The following is an 18,051-nucleotide window of genomic DNA, read 5'->3' as shown; positions in this document are numbered from 1 at the left end:
GCTAGTGCATAAGCAGCACCAAGAAAGTAAAGTAAGTACGGGACAATACAGCGACGTCCTATGGCTCAGTATCATGCGTAATGGTTATCGTTATCCTCTGCCCAGGCAGGATTTTATGGGAGGAATCCTTGCAAACGGCGATACTGACCTCCCCACCACAGTCCGTAGAGGCTTTGGCCTGGGATATCCACGCCTTTAGGTTGCCAGTGCCGTTCAGCTTTGGCTTCCCAGCCTGAGGTGCCGAAACTGAGGACGTGTCCCCTTCTCGCTTGCCGCATAGACATCGGTATCTCGAGGTGAACCTGGTGGATTGTGGGTTCGTCGCACGCTTGAAGGGTTTGAGGCTGGTTGAGGGTCAGGCCGGATGTCCGACAAGCAGTTAGGGTGTTTCTTACGCAAATGAGACGCTCGTTTCGTCGCGCAGCTTCTGAGCTACTTCAATGACGCGGGCTGCATGGTTTTGGTCGATGTCGACGATGCGATAGCACCCCTCGAACGTCAATGGTCGCCGGGGTATATGCGTCCGCTTGATCCAAGCGAAGAGTTCGTGCGCGTTGCAGTATTCCGATGCAAGCGGTTCGTGGCGCTGTATGTTACTCATTTAGCGCATAGTCATGATCTAGCCTCGTGATACGACACTGACCGCCGAGAGTACTATCTTCGCCTTCGGTTCGCTCTTGACTTTAGTGAGTTTACCGGAGGTGGCGGCTGAGAGCTGCAAGGCATCGCGCTGCTCCTTCTCTTGCTTCTTCTTTTCCTTGTACCTCTTGCCATACGCGCGGCCCTTCTCAAGACATTTCGTGCAGGCCTTGTACTGGTAGGACGGGTCGTCGATGACGGTTCGACACGAATTACAGGTTCGACTCGGGACAAGGGTGCCCATGCGGACGTTTGAGTCGACGACTGACATAGCCATTTTCTCGAGGAGCTCGCCTGTGTCGGCTGGAGGAGATGCACGACAACGCACGAGCGATGGTGGACGACAACTTGCGAACGCGTCGAGCTCCGCGTGGCAACCGCGTCAAGTCACACCACGTGACTTCCATCAAATTGAACATGTCACAAAAAACAAGAGATCATTTGACTCCGAAATTGTCAATGGGCGTCAACTTGGGACTCGTTGACGGCACAGCCGACTCGGATTGTGCCTGCACGACGATCTCGGCATTGTTTTTCTGCTCATCCTCAGACCTTTTTTTGATTCCTTGCTGCTCCTTTTCCCTTCGTCCGTTTGCACTCCAAGACTCCTTCCCAACCTCGCTGGTGCCCAGGACCCTTCCCTGAGTCTTCCTAGTTTGCGAGGTCTTTTCGGCTCGATGCTTCCGTTGCAGGTGCTTTGCTGGGATGTTGACGACCTCTCTTCTCCGCTCCGGTAGAGCGACTCGGACGACGAATGGATCAGTATGTAATTTCATGACTAGAACCGTCGCAGTCGAGGCGGTATTTATCTCGGAACGGGAGCATCAGACAGGCGCCAACTTCGCTTCACCGAGCATATAAAGGCGACCTGTGCGGTGCTGGTCATCTGTCTCTTCCCCTATCCCCGCCACCACCACGCCAACACGCGACACGATGTCCATGGGGTTCCAGCAGCAGCAGCAGCTCGAGCTTAGTGAGGCAGCCATCTACGGCCTCCCCAACGAACTCCTCGCAGATATATTCGACACGACCGTGAAGAGCGTTCAGGGAAGCGCGGAGCTGGTGCTGGTGACGCTTGAGGTACGCGTCCGCCCGTCAAAGCGAACGAGCGTCCGAGGCTGAGAGTTCCCCAAGCAAGTATGCCGACGATGGCGGAGCGTGCTTCTGGCAACGCCGATGTTGTGGACGTGCGTCACAATACAACACCCTCGCGCGCGCCCACGCCATCCGCTCAGCCGCATGCGCGCATACCTGACACGCTCCGGCGCGTGCCCGCTCGACGTTCGGCTGACCGATTCTGACGACGCCGACGCCTTCTTGCCCTTCCTTCTACCCCATATTGGCAGAGTTCGTTACCTTGCCATTGACGGAAGGACGGTAGAAGGCCTCCATCGCATCGCGGCCTTCCTTCGTGACCTTGCTGCGCCCGAACTGCTATACTTGAAGTTTACGCTCAACTTCCACACGCCTCCTTTGGCCGTTCAGCAGGCTTTGATGCCTATGACCGTGTTCGCTGGTGGCACGCCGAGCCTGACGCATGTACACATCCAGCTGTCCGGCGCGCTCGACGTCTTTCCTCTGCACATTCCCGAAAACACGGCATCGTTGAAAATTACACCATATCCGACGACAGTAGCGTCAGCATGCCTCCATAGCGCCTTGGACGTCGTCCATAACCTCACGGAAATCTTCGTTCACGGTCAGCTAATTCCAGTGAACACATCCGCGTACGGAATGGACACCATCGAGGCACCCCGTCTGCGTCGACTCACGCAGGTCGTCGGTCGTCGGCGCAGCACTTCTTTTTGGCCCGCCGTCCTGTGCGCGCCGATGCTCGAGCACATCACCTTGTACGCGCGGGAGAGAAAGGATCTGGAGGGCTTCCTTAGCGACGCGCCCGTGTCCTTCGAGGACCTCGCCATCCCCGAGCAACCCATGCTTCGCTCGCTCACCATCGCCACCAAACACTACAAACACCACCGTTGCGACAATCCACCCTGGCGCGGCTGCGAAGCTCTCCGCATCTGCGGCCACCTGCACAGCGTCCTCGCGACCGTGCGCCATCTCACCCTGGTCAACGTCTGCAGGGGCGGGGAGGTGCTTGCGGATATGCTGGCAAGGACGCCGGAGGGGCAGCGGATGCCGAATCTGGGGGTGGTGGAGGTGTCGTCGCCGTCAATGGATTGGGAGCGGCTTTGCGGGATGCTGGACTTGCGAAGGGATGCAGGATACCCGTTGCGTGTGGTTGGTATCACTCCCGCGGCGGTCGAGGAGGGCGCGGATCACCTATGCTCGAGGATGGAGGTCATACGAGAGTTTTCAGAGACCGAGGCTTTGAGAGATCCGTTCGCTGACGGGCAAGTTATGGATGGTCTATAGAGCGGTCATGCTAATAAGATACAGTGAGTATGTACAATCCGTATAATGCGGTGAGGTATTAGCTATATGATGCGTGATGTGAGCGGTTCTTCAAATGGTGAGTCCGTCCTTGATTCTACATTCCCTGTGCAGATATCGCTTCTCTACGGACCAGTGTTGCCGTAGACAGGGTACCCGTGAGGCATAGGGCTCGCGAAGCGTCCAAACCCCGGGTCTTTCGTGGTATGATGTGACGGGATGGTGGCCACTCCGTAAGGGAGTGCGTTCGAAGGCCGCCGCTGGCGGGTTGCGGCAGAGCGGTCGACCGTCTTGGCGCTCGCAAAGCCAACAACGCGAATGTCGCCCTCTTTCGTGAGGACGAAGTGATCCTCGCTCAGTAGCTCGTTCACGCTGACATTTCTGCTCAATATCTGGGCCAGAATTGCTTGCATATCTGGGCTAACAACATTTATCAGTTAACATTAGTGGCACATATGTGGCACAGGCTTACCGATGGAAATCTGTGCGATATACAGGTCCGCCAGAGCAATACTGCATCACCAGCACACTGCAGGCCTGTCCGTTCTTCGCATCTCGGCCGTCGAAGTAGCCATACACATTCGGAACGACGCGTCCTTGCAAAGGATGCAACTCCTGCGCGTACAACCTGTACTCCCTATCGAGCGCCGTGCGCTCGGCGTCATTCCAAGCAAACTTCATCACGACAGGCGTGAGCTCGATGGACCCGGCGGCGCCGTACTCCGCGACGTATACGCGTGGGTGGCGCTTCCGCTCGCTGCCTTTTATGGGGCGCATGTAGCCGGCGGTGAGATGCTGCGGGTGGCCGCGGGCGCTCTTGTCCAGGGACCACATCTTCTGGGTGTAGTCGCCCCAGGAAATCTCCAGAAGTGACATGGCGGAGGGGATAGTGGCGGGTGGCAGGGTTGAGCTTGTGTGGCGCGGGTGGTTAGAGGTGCCGGTGAACGACGAAGGGAGGGAAGGTGGTTTGGATGGCAGAAGGTAGGCGGCTACTTATATACCGTCAAGTGTGGCCTGCATGGGTCACAACAACGCGCGCGCGAAGTCCGAAGCAAAGCACAATCACGAACCCCGTATGTATGAATGGTCATAGGCCACCCCCATTAGGCCACCGCACGTTGCAACGGGATATGCCGAATGACTGGTTTTGGAAATGAGCCTTGTCCTTGTCCAACAAGCAGCACGTCAAAGGCAATGAAAGGGTCTCTCAGTCATGGCCCAACGAACATGAGCGACTTCGTGCAAAGAAACTACCAGGGTTGTAAGAACGGTGTTGCTTGCCTAGGTCCATACAAAGCAAGAACGCACCTCACTAGACCTCACGCTCGAACAAAAGTCGGGCCAGGCTAGAGCAACAACTGTACTACTAAGTTCATTGGTATTATACTACAACATATCTACAATTACACCTAGACCGCCAGTACAACCATTTCCGCATGGATATATGCACTCCTCCAAGCCACCTACCTTCACACACGATCCGGCATCAACTTCCAATCAGCATCGACGACTTGGATGTGATATCGCGCCAGCCGCTTGCCCCAAGCCTTCATCTGACCCTGCAAACCAGCCTCCTGCGCTCGCCCGGCAACGCCCTTGCGAAGCCAGCGCACATCCCGCATCCGCAGCACGCAGAGTTCAGGAAGGCGAGGGAGCAGCTTCTCCAATACAGGCCACCAGTCACTTGCCGGGCGAGGGATGGATAGCATCCGAAGCGGGTGCGTGGCGCCTGGCTCCAGACGGAGCTCCGGCAGCGGATTCTCGAGGGAGAGGTGCCGCAGCTGTGGGCACGTGCTGAGCAGGTCCACGGGCGATGGGTGGAGACGTGTGGGCCACGACTTGGGGGTGAAGAGCAGCAGAGACTTGAGCTCCTTGCCGTGCGTGAAGATAAGCTGCGACACGAGGGAGGCGGGGAAGGGGACGTCGTCGTATGGCGTGACCGTCAGCTTGCGTAGTGATGGGAGGGGTGATTGCAGGAGGGACATGAGGAGGGTCGAGTTGTGGAGCGAGATCAGGGAAAGTGTGTGGAGATGGGGGAGGTTGAGGGTCTTGACGATGGACTCATCAACCACGCTGGAGGCGAAGTCGAGCTCGGTGGGGTCTGGACCGCCGCCGATTACTTCCAGTTCCTCGAGGTTGGGGCACGATGCGACCAACTTGAGGATGGGCTCGTCCTGGCCAGTAGCAGAAGGGACGTAGGTGATCCCGCAGAGGGACCGTAGGTGTTGCGACTCCCATCGGTCTGCCAGAGCCAGTATAGGTCGTCGGCTCATGACGAATGAGGGGTTCAAGCTCAACTTCGCGAGGTGCGGAAGGAGCGGGAAGAGCTGGGTCAGGAGCGAGTCGAGCTTGAGGGCTTGCGCTCGCCCCGTGAACTCCAGCTGCGAAAGGTCGAGGACCTGCACCCATCGTCCGGGCGCCGAGTAAGGTATCCGCCGAATGGAGTCCCACTTCTCGTCGCATTCGTGCAGGTGTTTGTATAGCTTGTCGAGGGACGAAAGATGGGATATGCGAATGGTGTGATACAGAAGGGGGAGGGCGATTTCCTGGGGACTTGATCAGTGCTTGCTGCGACAGGAAGTCAGCACACGACATACCTTCAGCTCCTTGTTCACTAACAGAAGATTCCAAGCTTCCGCCGTCTCCCGCGTGTCGTCCAGGACGTAGTCCAGTATCCGTGCCCACACCTCCGATGGTAGGTGGACGGGGGGCTTGCGGATGGGGAGCAAGGGTAATAGCATGAGACGCCCGCTGAACTTGTCGTATGGGCGGGGGCGGAGTATAACCTTAGAGGTGGTCGTAGAGGACATTGTCGACAGACGGTAGAAGACGAATATTGCGGACATCTTGGTCGTTCCCCGCGTACCTTTATACCCCGAGAGCGCAGGCACCAGCGTCCGACTCAGCACGAATGTTGCCGAGCGACGCCCGACGGCAGGAAGAGAAAGGATGATAAGCGGCCTGACTCTACCCCGCGCTCATAAACCAGCCGCACGTGGCTGGCATCATTCCCCGGACCCCCTCCAGCCATCATCGTCTCGGCAACTTCCTTGCTTGTCGACTTCGAGAGACTCGTCTGAAGTATGGAAGACAGCTATGTCTGCTATGTACTTGCTCTCGGACATGGAGGAAGTCGTTCATTTTGATGGCATTTGTAAGGACTCCGATGCTGAACGCACAAAACACCCCTTTGCGGACCCATCCGACGTCACGAAAAGAACCCATGGAAAACCCATCCAAGCTCACAGATGCATACGTCCTGGAAGGTGCTCCACGGCCACCCTCGCCCAGAAGGAGGCACTGTCAGTGAAAATCGAGCACGCCCGCAAGGTACCCGACGCCTACGAGTCACCGTTGCGAGCCTCCCGAGTCATCTTTAAAGCCCAAGGTAGGAGCAGACGACATGGCCCGACGTCGAAGGGCGCTGAGGGCGCACACCAGACCGTCGAGGCCGCCGTCTAGCACGAAGTTATGACTCGAAGGCGCAGGACGAGAGCAGTCTACGTCCAAAGGTCCGCACGCTCGTGAGATAAGGGGAATTGCAGCGATAGCTGAGGTGGTAAGATACGCGGGCGTACCCTGGTCGTTCACTTGGCGGCGGCAGCCTCCATTCAAGGAAGAGGACGGCGCGCAAGTTCAACATGTGGCGGGCATTCCCGAGGAGTTGTGATGGACCGGTCCGAACTCTCCCTCGCCGAATGCGGCCGGAGCTTGCCGGAACTTCAACATGCCTGTGACGTCACGCTATTGAACATCCTTCCGGTGCAGCAGGACCCTGGATAATGGGCGACGAGGTTAGTTCCGGAATTCCTCGAAACAGCGGCGTCCAAGTCCGACATTTTTTGGCCAAAAGGACAGCCAAAGTCCGACTTTTTAACCAACCTTGTCGGCCGCCAAGATTTTTTATTTCCCGATTAGGGAAATTAATTATTTGTTTTGTCACGTGAGCAAATATTCAGCATTTCCTGCGACTTTCTGTGCCTCTCCCGAGGGCCTGTTTTGAACGGGAAACCACGCCATTCGACGTATCTCGCTGTTCGCGCGTACCCAGTGCACCATTTAGGCATTTTCGTGCTGTTTTGTCTGATACCTAACTCAGGCAGGGTCCCAAAAGTCCGACTTCCAAAGTAAGCTGACGCCCTCAACCTACCCATTTCTCCGACTTTCTCAGAGACATTTGGAGCGTTTGAGGCCCCAAAAAATCCGACATCGCGAACTACCCCTCCCCCCAATTATCCGGGGTCCTGGTGCAGCTTGGGCATTTCCGGAAGCAAAGGGACCGCCCTGACGGCGACTCCGAGAACATACGGACATAACGACGACGCACTCCGACCTTTTGACATCATACTCAGCGACGTTCGCCGACAAAACCCGTGAAGAGGCGTCACTGTTCACTCATCGGACACGACTGCTCACGATGCTATCCTTAGAGATCTCGTCTACATCGTCAACACTCGGGGATACGGTGGCGCTCAACGCGTACGATATACTTGCTACATCGATAGCTGGTGGGTACCGTTAAGGATAAAATACAAGCGTTTACAGAATTACCGTGTACTGCTCTCTACCATCCCGTCCGTACATTGCTTTGGCACTTCCCTTTACCTTCTAATCAGCGCATACTTAGTCGTTTGCTTCTTGCACGGGGTACTTGTGCTGCACTCCATGTCAGCTTCCCATCCCTTTCCTTACTCTGACACCAAACGGACCTTGGTGCTGTCGAACGCATCAAGCCCGGCAGCGACCCTGGCACCCGCGACCATTCCGCTCCAGTCGAGAACGTCGAGGTTGGTGGTACCCGCTTGTTGGGCGGATCGGTGCAGCGCGCGTGCAGTGAGGAGATGCTGGTAGGCGACGTCAATGGCGGGTAGGGGCACATCGTTCTTCGTGCTCAAGTGACGGATGTGGCTTTAAGGTGAACGTCATTAGCAGGATTGTTCTGCAGTGCGGAAAGGGTAGAACATACCTGGCATCCTTGATCCCGCCGTCAATAGAGAAGCCAGTGGTGCCGTCGAAGTTGTCGTGTGCCATCCGGTTGGCGTAGTTGACGATGCTGATCCAAAGGTCAGGCTTTGGTCAGTACACATGCATTGAACGTACTTAGGTGCAGGAAGCATTTCTTGTCATAAATAGTCATGTTAGGGGGGCAGACGCGTTTCGGAGAAGAAATATGCATACCCTGAACAAACGTCAAGACATTGGACGGGTCAATCCCGGACTTGTCTGCGAAGGTAAAGCTAAGCGGCGTCAGAACCTCAGGCATGGTCAATATTCAAGACATGCGCACCCTTCGGCGAGAACTTCTATTGTTCCTAGAATCATCGAGTTGCCGATGAGCTTGAACGTCGGTGCTTTGGGAGGATGAACATGTAGTTCAGATGCGAAGTTCTATACACGCACCCTTGATGATGTTGCCACCGAGATCCAAAACCTTCCGCCCCACGCTCGGAACGAGCAGATGCGCAACTTCCTTCTTCGCGCGGTAGTCACCGCTCATGATGATCACAAGCTGAGCTTTATCAGCGGTAGCAGGAGGGCCGAACACTGGTGACGTGACGAGGTGGCAATGGGGGAGGGTGGTGATGAGGCTGTCGAGCTGGATCGCTAGGGAGGGGAAGATCTGCAGTACATAGCATACATCAGTACATCGAGAGGAGCGGCGAGCAAGGCTGGGCGCACCGTGCTGGTCTCGACGAAGATCTTCATGTTCGAGGCCGGCTTGCTCTAGAACCGCCGAGGTAAGGACGACGAAACGGCGAGGACGATAGCGGCGCACCTTGAGCGTCTCGGCGAACTGCTCGTAGACGGACTTTACCACAGCGTCCTCGTTGAGCGAGGTGAAGATGATGTCGCATTGCTCGACGAGGTCGGTGAGGTCGTTCGCGATGCGAACGAGGGTGCCCAGTTCCTTCTGCAGCTCCTCTGACTTGGAGGGTGTGCGGTTCCAGACGAGCAGAGGGGGGCCGTCGCGCTTGCCCTTGGCGAGGTTGCGCGCCATGAGGTAGCCCATGTTGCCTACGAGCTAATTAGGTAGCCGCATACCACAACCGCGTCTCGCGCGTACCAAGGCCGACCCATCTACAACGCCGCGTCAGTACAATCTCAATGACATCCAGCAAGTCATGTACCCGAGTTTCCTTTGCCGCCCAGGAGACGGCGGCCTCGAGAAGGGCACCGTCTGCTGGTTGATACTGAGCGAAGACATTGACGATGAGCGCAGGGTGCAAGATCAGTGCATCGTCATGCGATCTCGCCTGGATGGACGCATCGGGTTAGGCCTCGGCCCCCGCGGACTTCTAGAAAACAATGGAATTCCGACGCGCGCGACAACAATAGGATGTGCCAAACGGGGATACAGGCGGGCAACGTGCTACTGACTTCGTCCTCGTGCCCTTCAGCTCGCGAGCGCCTCGTTGACGACGCGCTCGGAGAGGTCCCATAGCTTCGACGCCAGCGCCTCGTCTCGGGCGAGCTCGCTGCCTGGTGCGATCTGGCCGAAGGGGACCACGTACGCGCCAGCGTACTTCTCCCTCTCCGCCCACACCTCCGGCGCGGCGGCAGCGAACAGCGGGGTCGTAGCACCATCGAGAGGCTTATAAGGCAATTGACTTGCCCGCGCCTCGCCGACAAACCTGATGCATCCATCCGTGCAGACGTTCCCAGGATCAACAGCGAGAGCGACTGCCGGCACACCTTCTGCGTCGAGTACCATCTGCAATTGCTTGATGAAGAGGATGTTCGCGAGTTTGGAGACGGCTAAGAGGACTGGAGAGTCAGTTTAGTGATGAAGACAAGGAGCGGAAGGTCACGTACAGTATTGGTGGGCGAGGCGCATGCCTTCGGGAATGTCGGTAGAGACGGCGCTGAAGGACTCCTTGGTTTCGAAGTTGACACTACCGGGTTTGACCTGAGCATGCCAGGAGGAGGCTACCTGCATGTCGTTAGGAATGAAGAGACAGATGCTCATAATCATCTTGACCCACCGATACCACGCGTACTCCCTCGGATAATTTTGCGTTCGCAGTCTTCTTCAATAGAGGGAGTAACTTGCGTGTCAGAACGAACGGTCCAAGGTGGCTGACGACAAGTCCATCAGCTTCAGCAAGGGATCGACATACGCTAGACGTACTTCACGGCATAAGTGCGCGAGACACCATACGACGTTTGTTCTTCCGGTGGAGCTGACCTATTGAGGGCAGTCAACATCGCGCACAAATCAAGATACAGTAGTGACAGCCCACATAGCAGCATTGTTCACCAGAATATCAAGGCGATCCTCCGTCTCCAACATCTTCGCCGCCGCTTCCCTTACCTGCTTGAGGTCCGCTATTTCCGCGACGAAGGGAAGCACTTCGGCGTTGGGGTTGGCTTTCTTGAGCGTGTCAATACCAGCCTGCGCTTTCTCAGCAGTCCTTGCGCCGATATACACTTTTGCGCCTTTGTTCGAAAGCTGCTGTGCGATGTTGAAGCCGATACCGCCAGGAGAGCTACAATGGGTGGTTAACACAAGTCCAAGGTGGCGCAGGTGAGGAGGAAACGCACTTCGCGCCAGTGACCAAAGCGACCGTACCCGTCAAGTCGACCATCTTGTTCGCGAAGTCCCATCGCTATCGAGATGTCAGTAATGTCACTTGCAGGCAGAGATATAAACACTTGCCTCGCTAACAGGTGGTAGGTGAGCCATTGTGTCTCGAGAAGGTCGACAAGTCTGTCGATGTTCGATCCACATACCCAGACCGCCCTTTTATACAGATCCCTCAGCAACCCATTGCGCGCTGGCAGAAGCGCACAAAGGGCATTGCCGAAGCGCCGATGAGCAGGAGAGGCAGCACCGGGCAAACTCTCCCGAGCGCGCGACGGCGCTACGACACGCGCCCATTCCGATCAACGGAGCGCTCACTGATGGCTATAAGCCTACCGCTTGAGGGTGCACAGTCTTCTGAATTCTGCGCTCGCCGTGGTGTTCCCTGCAAATAAAGCGAGGACAGCGCCCGTGAGTTGCAATACTCAGGCGAGAAGGGAAGTACATCTGCCGGAATAATGAACACAGCACTGGAAGAGGGGATTACAGGCGTGCTTACCTCTGAGGAGCGAGCGAAAGTACCGAAGCCAACGGAACCCTACCTATCGCAGCTGGTCTTAGCGCATGTCGGTGTCATAAATATTCCACTGCAATAAATTAGTGCAAAAGAGGGGCAGAATATAGTGTACTATGCTAGGAGCGTCCGTCATCTCTGTCTTTCGCTGCGAGAGGCCGCCATAGGCCCCACTGCACGTCGCTGGATCAACGACACGCTGGTAAGCGCGCCTAGTCCTCCCGCAAACGGGCCCTCCCCTCCCCGAGCTCGTACTGCTCCGCCTCCCGCAGGTCCTCGTCGCCCACGAGCGGCTCGTATGCAGCAGTGTCCCTGCCATTGAGCTTGCCTAGCCACGATGTCTTGGCGCCCGCAATGGGTGGATAGGCCGTCTCGCGCGTCTCCGCGGCAAGGAGGGGCTCCGCGGCTTCGGTGGTGGCCAGCTTGATATTCTCCTCGTCGGATGCTTCGCCGAAGACGGCGTCCATTTCTTCGAGCGGGACGCCCTTGGTTTCGGGGTAAACTGGGGTGAAGCGGGTGAGTGACTGCGGCTTGACTACGAAGGAACAACGCTCACGGAAATATACCAAGATACAGCTACACGCGCAGAAGAACCCATGCATAACGTATACGCGCCAAGTGATGACTTCTTGCAGGTACGGCGTCGTCTCGCCCACGACGAAGTTGAATCTAGGCAGGCATCAGCTCTCTATTCTCCTTCACAATGCCTCCTGCCCTCTCTCCGAAAGAGGGAGAATAAGCTGACTCACGCCCAATTCGTCGCCGTCGACAGCGACACGCCCTTCGCGCGGAAAGTCAGCGGCATGATCTCAGGCGGGTATAGCCAAGGGATCGGGCCCCAGCTGTACCCAAAGGCAGCGTTGAAGATGATGACGCAGGCGACGACGGCGTTGGGCGTCTGCGCGACGTCCATATACATCCAGTAGCCTGTGGCGCAGAGGGAGATGCACATCTGGAAGAAAAAAAGAGAAGGTCAGTTAGGGTGCTTTTTGCGGGTGGGACGAGAGGCAGGGGGGGTGAAGAGATCAAGGGCACGGGGGAGTGGAAGGGGGGGATGGGGGGAGGGGGAAGGGGGAGGAGAAAGGGGCGGAACACGCACGATGACACCTCCGGATAGCAAGATGGGCCGCCTGCCCCACCGGTCGACGAGAATCCAAGGCGGGAGTGTGCTAAGAAGGTATACGATGGCGTTGATGCCGGTCATGAGGATGGCTTGACGGCCGAGCCAGCCGGCCTCTGCATGATGGTTTAGCGATCACAGAGGAAGGCAAAGTATAGAGCTCACCTTCGAATACCCTGGCTAAAATTCAGGTTATGTTACTTGTCCATACATGCAGCTCACTGACTCACGAGCATAGTACGAGATGACATTGATCCCGTTCAACTGCGCAAAAGCCTGCGACGACATCGCCAATAGAACCCTCCGCTTGTACTTGCGATACATCGTCGCGTACGAGCGGCCCTCGCCCAGAGCACGCTCGCTCAAGACCTTGTCTTTGATTTCGCGAAATTCGGCTTTGGCGTCGGGATTGTGGATGTCGCCGTCGTGGAGGTCGGCGAGGATGCGGAGACCCTCAGTGTCTTTGTCGGTGTCGATTAGCCATCTGGGAGGGGTGAGGGTGGTCGACGACCAGTAGGTACAGAGAGATCGAAAGAACTAACCTCGGACTTTCCGGCATGACGAGGGATCCCGCGGCCAAGAGCGCGCCAATCACGCACTGCATGAAAAGGGGGACACGCCAGGACATGTCGCTGTCGATGAAGGAGCAGAAGTAGTCGGCCCACTAAAGTTAGAGCGTGAGATACCAAGTCGGAGGGTATGCTAAGAGGACGTACGACAGAGACCACGTATCCAAAGACGTTGCCGCTGAATTCTGCACAAGCGAGAGCACCGCGCTAAGTTGAGGAAGAGGTGTAAGCTGAGGGTGGCACAATGGAACGCGGAGAAACACCGACATGGTTCGGAGGGGAGACTTCGCTCTGGTAGATGGGCACAATGGTGCTGTAGCGGCTCGTTGGTCTACGGGAGTAGCAAGGATGAGCTGAAAGAGTATCACTCACGAAAGTAGGCCGACACCGAATCCGCTGATGATACGTCCCACCACCATGATCACGAAACCGGGCGTAAACGTCTGCACAGCACCTCCAATCGTAAAGATGACGGCGCCAATGAAGAGCGTTCCCTTCCTTCCAATAGTATCACCGACGCGACCCGCAGCCAGCGACGTGACTGACGCGCTGTAAGCCTTCCGATGTGCGCGCCACCACATCACTCACCGAACGCGCCGATCTCTAGCATAGCCACCATGCTGCCCGTCTCAAGTGCGGTAGGTTGCTGGAAGAAACGAGTAAAGTGGGGGCCTGTAATAAGGCCAGACATAACGCTGAGGGCGTTCCCTCAGCTTGGGGACATTCGCGCGGACATTTCCCCGCACCCTTGGTCATAGCCGAACTATTGCATGATTATTCAGTGGACCGCGGTCGAGCAGACTTGTTACCTACAAGAAAGACACCAAGGCTTGCGAATATAGAGATGGCATATAGTAGATTCTGGCCTACCAGCCTGCGCTCGGGACTGGAGGCCATGATGGGTGAGTGTGGGGAACGTGGCGGTCTAAGCGGCACTTCCCGTCCTCGTCGTCGCGCTCGAGCAACCTTCCTCCGCGCCCCCATCTCCGCCGTTGCTGCCGCTCTTAGCCAGCACAGCGCCGCGCGCAATGCAGGCGCACCAGATGTATGCCCATGGCCAGTCGAACAAGGGCACTCTCGTCCCCGGCCAGTCCATCGCCGTCAACAAGTACACCGTCCAGGTCGAGCGCTATCTCTCACAAGGTACTTCCCTCCCTTCTCGCCGTGTGCTCATTCCAATGCGCCCAAGGTGGCTTCGCGCACGTCTATCTCGTCCGCACCGCGACACCCGTCTACGGCACCACCCACCATGTTCTCAAGCGCATCGCGGTCGCCAACGATGCCATGCTCACGGAGGTCAAGCAGGAGGTCGACATCATGGTGCGCACCCACCGACTGCCTCTGATTCTGTGCCTAACTGCCCGCCAGCGATTGCTCAGGGGACACCCCAACATCGTGCACCTTATTGATGCCGCCTGGCACAAGCTCCCCAACGCAACATACGAAGTCTTCATCCTCATGGAGTTTTGCCCAGGTGCGTGCGGCGCATTCCAGCGCACAAACCCTCGTCTCACACCTCGCAGGTGGAGGAATCATCGACATGATGAACCGCCGGCTTCGCGAACGTCTCACAGAAGCCGAGATCCTGCAGATATTCGTCGACGTCTGCGAGGGCGTCGCCTACATGCACAACTCCCGTCCGCCCCTCCTCCACCGCGATCTCAAGGTCGAGAACATCCTGCAGTCCAGCCCCACCTCCTTCAAGCTCTGCGACTTTGGCTCAGCAGCGACCGTGCGCCGGCCGCCCACCACGATGCAGGAGATTCGTGCAGTCGAGGCGGATCTCAACCGGCATACCACCCTCCAGTACCGCGCGCCAGAGATGGTTGATCCTTACCAGCGCCGTCCGATCGACGAGAAGAGTGATGTGTGGGCACTTGGGGTTCTGCTCTACAAGTTGTGCTACTATACAACCCCATTCGAAGAGCACGGCCCACTAGCCATTCTGAACGTGCAATATCGGATACCGCCCTACCCCGTCTATTCAGCCAACATGAACGCATTGATTGGTAAGCTACGTGGTGCTGGCCTCCTTGCAGTCACTTACAAGCCTCCGCAGCGTCGATGCTGCGGGAACATGGCACTCAGCGACCCTCTGTGTTCGAGGTACTCAACCGCGTGCATGCCCTCCGAGGGACGAAATCGCCGTACAACTATGTCATTCCCGCCACGCAGCCCCTCTCCCCTAGCGCCTCCCGCATTGTCTCCCCGCTTGACAACACGATCTCCTACCGCTCCTCTTCGCAAGCCAAGGCCGCTATCTCAAGCTCTCCTACCAAGAACCCAGGCGTACAAGCTCGTGACAAGGTACTTGAGGCCATCGCGCCGATGCGAAGAGGTCGGCCCGCCGGTCACGAGCGCTCAAAGTCTAAATCCAAGTCGCGCCCAACGACACCGAGCAAGGAGCAGGCTAACTGGCTGGACGGAGACTTCAATGCGGCGGAGGAGAAGGCGTGGCAAGCTGTTTCGTCGCAGGCCGGTACGCCAGCGAAGAAGCCCTCGTCAGAGGATGCCTGGGCCGTACATGCCAACGCACCAGCCGCGGCACCGCAGGCTAACAAGACACCCGGCTTCGGCGACGACTTTGCGGAGAAGCTTTGGGACTCATTCGATCCTAAGGCGAAGCAGCAAGCCGCAAACCTCGGCGCGTCTAACGGCCCGTCGATGCCCTCCTCGCTGGCACCTAAGGCGACCATTACCCCGCGCGCTCCCAGTTTTGGGGCGGCGAATCTGCGGCGTGCGCCCACGGTGTCGACGCGGCCGAAGGGGGACGCGTTCGAGGGATTGGGGATCGCCTCCTCGAACAGGGAGCCGGCGCCAACCTTGGGGGAGGCGAGAAAGCTGCGCACAGGGCTGGCGTACATGAGCTCAAGCGCGACGCCATCGAGAGACACTGGCGCATCCCAATCTTGGGTCTTCCACGGCGAATCGGCCGACGCCGTCGCCTCGACCGAACTATCTTTCCGCGTCGACTTCGCAGCAGCAGCAGCAGTCCGACTCCCGCTCGCCTGTACCTTCGCCAAATCTGCGGCCTGTCAATGCGGGTGGTTGGAGGCCCTCGCCGTCACCCAGTGCACAAGGCGATGGCGACGCGGAGACGCGCTTCCCGTCGCTGGAGGAGCTGGACAAGACGTTCGGGTCGCCGGGATCGGAGCACCCGCCATCGAGCTCGTATCAATCATCTCATATGCAGGCATTGAGCTCGCAGTATCAGTCCGCCAATGCACATCACCAGCCTTCAAGCTCGCCGGGAAATGTCAGGCTACCGCCTCTGGCCAGCAGCCAACCCAACCTCGAGATGCAGAGACCGTCGAGCTCGCGCACGGGTACCTCGTCCTTCCTTCGTCCCAGCGGCACGCCTATGGGCAACAACGGTGTCAAATCTGCGCACGTCACTGGCGTCGCAATGCGCGACCACGACGCGCGTGGGGGTTCGGGCGACTCGATGTTCGGCAACGCGCGCATGTCGCGTATGCCTCTCAAGGAGTCCCCCACCTCACCGACGCGTCCGCCCCTTACACGCAAGCACCGCAGCTCAGTGTCGATCAAGCACTCTCCGCAGCCCAGTGCGGACGACTACAGCCCGTCGGACAACCCGCCGAAACTCCCTCCGCGCCGGCAGCAGCCGATGCAGCAGACGGACTGGCTCACGGGCGATGACGAAGCAGTCGAGCGCCTGCCCTCGAACCCAACGGCGGCGAGTTCGAGCCCGATCCCCATCCCGGCGAACAAGAACGCGGACGCGCCGCGCCCCGTAGTGCGCGAGTCGCCGAGCAAGCGCGCCAGCGTGATGTACATGCACGTCAAGCAGCCGTCCCAGGGTGAGCAGGGACTGATCCCTGAGCCTGCACCTGCGCCCAGTCCAACCCCGAGTCCTGCGCCAGGCATCGAGGCTACACCGTCGACGGCGTCGGCGTACAGGGAGCGGGCGGAGCGCATGTTCCCTGCGCTGGACATCGATACAAAGCCTGTAGTGGCATCGCCGCAGCCGACGGGCACGACGCAGAGTAGAGAGGAGCCGCCGTCGAGCGCGGATGAGGATGGGCCAGAGGACGCTGGTGGTTTCCAACCGATGAGGAAGTCGAACGAGACGCCGAAGGCGAGACATAAGGCGCGACAAAGCTCGGTACACGATCTTGTGGATCTATGGGGTGGAGGGCTGACGTCGAAAGAGAAGGAGCAGCAACAGCAACAGCAGCAGCAACGGCCTGCATCGTCTGCCGCGCAGAAGCGAAGGTCGGCGATGCCCTCGCTGTCAGGGGTGCCATCCGCGTCTGCGTCGCCGGGACCGGACTCGCGAAGGCCACCATCGCCGCGCAAGCAGCACAAGGAATCGTCCTCGATCACGAGCGCTAGGCAGCAGGCGGCCGCCGTACCACGATCTCCTGGCCCAGCTTCCCCGATGTCGGCCAGGACCAACTCGTCCTCCCGACCGCAGTCAATGTTCCTTTTCCCCTCGCAGTCGCCCGAGATGTCCTCGGGGAACAACAGCTTAGCTGCTCCCGAGGGGCAGAAGCCGCGCGCGGGCATGCGGCGGACGTCCATCTCCGATATGGTGCAAAAGTACGAGGCGATTGGCGGCAAAGTCAGGCCTGTTGCCAGTCCTGCGCCTATCAACACGTCGGCTGCGAGACCTTCAGGGCTGAGAGCACCAGAGCAGGGCGGTCTTCGACGAGACAGGTCGCCTACGAGTCCTTCGTTCTCTATGGGCAACGGGAACCTGCCACTGCCGCAGGATACGACGGGGAGGTTCACCCATGCTTCCAGGTCTTCGTCACCGACGGGTTTGCCCTCCCGCTACTCGCCCGGCCCATCCCCGACGTCGACTGGCATGCCAAGGAGCTCGCCGTTTATGCAGAATCGCGAGCTCAAGCAGGAAACGGAGCTCCCATACAAGCCGCGAGTGCGCAAGCCCTCAGCGACTCCATCTGCTGGAGTTGCGAGGCCAGACCCGCCTTCGCGCAAGCAGTCAGAAGACTCGCCTGAGCCTTATCAGGGCGTTGGAAAGCTCATCCAGCAGTGGCAGCGGAAGCAGGAGGAATCGGACCCTTCACGGGATAACAAGCGGGGAGGCAATGGGAGTGGCGGTTTGGTGGCAGGCCGGCGTGCCGCACTGGTTGGGGCATCCGGTCGCGGATGATGTGTATGTAGGCCCTCCTCCTTCTCCTCACCTCATGTTCATGCACCTACATAAGACTCTTGATTGGCTTACTCTCATTTCTTCGCTCTC

At 58.2% G+C, this 18,051-nt stretch overlaps 8 protein-coding genes across 8 annotated transcripts; 2 read left to right on the top strand and 6 right to left on the bottom strand.

The window, feature by feature from the left end:
• Positions 1-58: 58 nt before the first annotated feature.
• On the bottom strand, positions 59-883 carry SCHCODRAFT_02488122 (uncharacterized protein; the record flags this gene model as incomplete). Its single annotated transcript, XM_003038788.2, has 3 exons — positions 59-344; positions 396-586; positions 644-883. 3 exons carry the CDS (start codon positions 881-883, stop codon positions 59-61), a joined length of 717 nt encoding a protein of 238 aa, XP_003038834.1.
• Positions 884-1,422: 539 nt separating this feature from the next.
• SCHCODRAFT_02610250 (uncharacterized protein) lies at positions 1,423-3,026 on the top strand. The gene is made up of 2 exons (XM_050344417.1): positions 1,423-1,719; positions 1,774-3,026. Exons 1-2 carry the CDS (start codon positions 1,573-1,575, stop codon positions 3,016-3,018), a joined length of 1,392 nt encoding a protein of 463 aa, XP_050202142.1. The 5' UTR covers positions 1,423-1,572; the 3' UTR covers positions 3,019-3,026.
• A 135-nt stretch (positions 3,027-3,161) lies between these two features.
• Positions 3,162-3,912, bottom strand: SCHCODRAFT_02662754 (uncharacterized protein; the record flags this gene model as incomplete). Its single annotated transcript, XM_003038789.1, has 2 exons — positions 3,162-3,456; positions 3,509-3,912. The coding sequence occupies 2 exons, from the start codon at positions 3,910-3,912 to the stop codon at positions 3,162-3,164; spliced, it is 699 nt and encodes a 232-aa protein (XP_003038835.1).
• A 593-nt stretch (positions 3,913-4,505) lies between these two features.
• Positions 4,506-5,846, bottom strand: SCHCODRAFT_02596563 (uncharacterized protein; the record flags this gene model as incomplete). Its single annotated transcript, XM_003038790.1, has 2 exons — positions 4,506-5,582; positions 5,634-5,846. The coding sequence occupies 2 exons, from the start codon at positions 5,844-5,846 to the stop codon at positions 4,506-4,508; spliced, it is 1,290 nt and encodes a 429-aa protein (XP_003038836.1).
• A 1,557-nt stretch (positions 5,847-7,403) lies between these two features.
• Positions 7,404-9,263, bottom strand: SCHCODRAFT_02744127 (NAD(P)-binding protein). Its single transcript, XM_003038791.2, has 11 exons — positions 9,165-9,263; positions 9,101-9,114; positions 8,813-9,051; positions 8,716-8,760; positions 8,437-8,656; positions 8,324-8,387; positions 8,215-8,273; positions 8,137-8,155; positions 8,003-8,089; positions 7,746-7,944; positions 7,404-7,692 (listed from the first exon to the last, which is right to left on the bottom strand). Exons 1-11 carry the CDS (start codon positions 9,239-9,241, stop codon positions 7,660-7,662), a joined length of 1,056 nt encoding a protein of 351 aa, XP_003038837.1. The 5' UTR covers positions 9,242-9,263; the 3' UTR covers positions 7,404-7,659.
• A 167-nt stretch (positions 9,264-9,430) lies between these two features.
• Positions 9,431-10,622, bottom strand: SCHCODRAFT_02487690 (NAD(P)-binding protein; the record flags this gene model as incomplete). Its single annotated transcript, XM_003038792.1, has 5 exons — positions 9,431-9,792; positions 9,846-9,943; positions 10,166-10,222; positions 10,278-10,523; positions 10,579-10,622. The coding sequence occupies 5 exons, from the start codon at positions 10,620-10,622 to the stop codon at positions 9,431-9,433; spliced, it is 807 nt and encodes a 268-aa protein (XP_003038838.1).
• A 530-nt stretch (positions 10,623-11,152) lies between these two features.
• On the bottom strand, positions 11,153-13,734 carry SCHCODRAFT_02610239 (general substrate transporter). Its single transcript, XM_003038793.2, has 13 exons — positions 13,635-13,734; positions 13,568-13,584; positions 13,410-13,516; positions 13,194-13,362; positions 13,089-13,134; positions 12,969-13,028; positions 12,795-12,916; positions 12,483-12,736; positions 12,418-12,432; positions 12,232-12,368; positions 11,882-12,084; positions 11,689-11,801; positions 11,153-11,634 (listed from the first exon to the last, which is right to left on the bottom strand). The coding sequence occupies exons 1-13, from the start codon at positions 13,716-13,718 to the stop codon at positions 11,345-11,347; spliced, it is 1,617 nt and encodes a 538-aa protein (XP_003038839.1). The 5' UTR covers positions 13,719-13,734; the 3' UTR covers positions 11,153-11,344.
• A 34-nt stretch (positions 13,735-13,768) lies between these two features.
• On the top strand, positions 13,769-17,961 carry SCHCODRAFT_02744124 (uncharacterized protein; the record flags this gene model as incomplete). The annotated part of the gene is made up of 6 exons (XM_050347181.1): positions 13,769-13,964; positions 14,011-14,141; positions 14,190-14,295; positions 14,345-14,830; positions 14,881-15,734; positions 15,802-17,961. Exons 1-6 carry the CDS (start codon positions 13,850-13,852, stop codon positions 17,959-17,961), a joined length of 3,852 nt encoding a protein of 1,283 aa, XP_050202141.1. The 5' UTR covers positions 13,769-13,849.
• Positions 17,962-18,051: the final 90 nt, after the last annotated feature.

Source organism: Schizophyllum commune (assembly GCF_000143185.2).
Source record: "Schizophyllum commune H4-8 unplaced genomic scaffold SCHCOscaffold_2, whole genome shotgun sequence".
Taxonomy (NCBI): Eukaryota; Fungi; Basidiomycota; class Agaricomycetes; order Agaricales; family Schizophyllaceae; genus Schizophyllum; species Schizophyllum commune.
This window is presented reverse-complemented; position numbering and strand designations above follow the sequence as displayed.